The sequence below is a fragment of the Clupea harengus genome, chromosome 9, assembly GCF_900700415.2.
Source record: "Clupea harengus chromosome 9, Ch_v2.0.2, whole genome shotgun sequence".
NCBI classification, from domain to species: domain Eukaryota; kingdom Metazoa; phylum Chordata; class Actinopteri; order Clupeiformes; family Clupeidae; genus Clupea; species Clupea harengus.
Window position 1 is genome coordinate 2852442 of NC_045160.1, and position 2500 is coordinate 2854941.

General features: G+C 49.2%; 1 protein-coding gene across 1 annotated transcript in view; it reads right to left on the minus strand.

The window, feature by feature from the left end:
* LOC105909260 (neurobeachin-like) overlaps positions 1–2500 on the minus strand; it is a 279483-nt gene that overhangs the window by 189250 nt on the left and 87733 nt on the right. Inside the window, 1 exon segment of the mRNA XM_031573056.2 lies at positions 992–1160. Within this exon segment, the coding sequence (XP_031428916.2) occupies positions 992–1160 (169 nt within the window).

Consider the following 2500-nt stretch of genomic DNA (forward strand, 5'->3'; position numbering starts at 1 on the left):
AACATCAACACCAGCGGCTGTCTGAACACAACAAGGCGCCATTCAACGCCAGTGTCTGTCTGAACACAACAAGGCGCCATTCAACGCCAGTGTCTGTCCCGTCAATTCAAACCAAATGTCAACGCCAATACAACACTATAAGACACTGCTGTCGGTCCAATTAACACTGGTTTAACATGAAAAGAACACAGTGTGAAATCAAACTAACACATTTCACCTTGGTGTCTACTTGACTTCTATCTTCTGAGTTCATCAAATGAATGAAATCAATTAAAAACAAACGATCTGTCAAGTTCACACACATATCTGTTAAAGTACACTCACACCAATGGAAAACAGAAAAGTATTTTCTCTCAGAGGCATCAGGCTGAAGTGTAGCGAGGACTGCGCCATTCGCTCCGGTTCTCTGAGGGAAACTCTTAAAGCCCTGCACTGCACTGGCAGAGCGCAGGGGACGAGAGGCCAGACGTGTCAGCACTCAATCAGACATCACCGCAAACTTCACTCAATCAATTACAGCCGCCATCTATTATGGATACACTGAGAAGATGCTCAGCGGCGATGAGGGTATACACACGTTTCAATTATAGATTAGTCACGCGTGGAGATGGAGTAGAGATGCATTCAACATCGATGGGACTGCAGATAGAGTGATTTATAGAGGGCTAACACACACATGAATAATCAAGAGCTGAGAGTGTGTGTGTGAAAGAGAAAGTGTGTGTGTAATTGTGTGTGTGCATGTGCATGTGTGTGTGTGTGTGTGTGTGTGTCCAGTGTGTGTTTGTGTGTGTGTGGTGTGTGTGTCCGGTGTGTGTGTGTGTGTGTGTCCAGTGTGTGTGTGTGTGTGTGTGTGTGTGTGTGTGTGTGTGTGTATGTGTGTGTATGTGTGTTTGTGTCCGGTGTGTGTGTGTGTGTGTGTGTCCGGTGTGTGTGTGTGTGTGTGTGTGTGTGTGTGTGTGTGCGTGCGTGTGTGTGTGTGTGTGCTCACCCAGTCCTTTAGGTGTTATGCCACTGGAGTGTGTGGGGTTGCTGGCCCAGTAGTAGAACTTGAGCGTGTGCATGAGCTGAAGCACTGTGCCCACACGCCGGATGGTGCTGTAGATGGTTGCCGTGCCGATGAACTCCGAGGACAGGTACGTGTAGAGAGACAGCTGCACCTGAGACACACACACACACACACACACACACACACACATACACAGACCTGTCAGCAGGAAACTTAAGCAGATCTTTGTTGACTTGATTACACTCACAGCATTAGTTTCACCTCCGTCACAGTTTCTCATGCACTTTCTCCCCGCCCCTGTGTCGGCAGTACTACGCTGCACTGGTCTGAAGTGAGGCCCTGCTCTGTCTGTGTCTGTGTCTGTTCATTAGTCCCCACACTGCTCTCTCTCTTTCTCTCTCTCTCAGCTGTGGGCTTGAGCTGAGCTCCAGAGCTGCGTGCAGCCATACAGACAGTAGGTGAGCATCAGCACAGCTGCAGGGAGAGGAGTTTAATGACAGTAATTAGTCATGTGAAGGATTACCACGCTGCACCTGGTCAGGAGTGCCAAGCCTGCAGTGGGGCCCTGCTTAAGACACACAACTCCAGGCAACTCCCAAGAGCCTGCGCTTCTCTCTCTCTCTCTCTCTCACACACACACACACACACACACACACACACACACACACACACACACACACACACACACACAGGCACATGCACACACACACACACACACACACATTAGTGGTACTTGGTGGGATTCCTTGGCACATGTGGCCAGTGACAGCATTGTCCTACTGGCTACCAGACACTGTCTATTCCTCTGCAGTCTAAGAGTGCTACTCATCCCATTCGGGCACACTCAAACACACACACACACACACACACACACACACACACACACACACAGCACAAACCATTAGACACTGATTAGGGTATCCATGTGTAATTAGGTCTGGGGCTTAAACAAGCCGTTCTCTGTTCACATCTTTACTTACTCCACACGTTGCTTGGAGCGAAGACCACCAGAGATGCCCATTACTGCTGAATACTAAACACATCTCTGCACTTAAAAAAAAATAACCGTGACCCACTGATTAGAGGGGCCGATCTAAATTACTGAAATGCAACGAACCAGCACTGAGTATGGGTGAGTGTCTGTCTCTGTATATGTGTGTGTGTGTGTGTGTGTGTGTGTGTGTGTGTGTGTGTGTGTGTGTGTGTGTGTGTGTGTGTGTGGTATCTGAGTGTGTAGATATGTGGAAATATCTCCATGTTCATATTTGTATGTGTGTTTGTGTGTATCCATGTGTGTGCTTGAAAACCAAGTGGCGATAATGGTACCAGCTGGGTCTCGGCGGACAGTGCGGCAGACAGAGTGAGATGCTTAGCCTGATTAGAGCCCGTCAGAGTGGACTGAGGGACCAGGGGTTGTCCTCCTGAGGGGGTGGACGGGGTCCACGGGGACTTGAGACGCAGGGGGACAGATGTCTGGGTGGGGATGGAAAG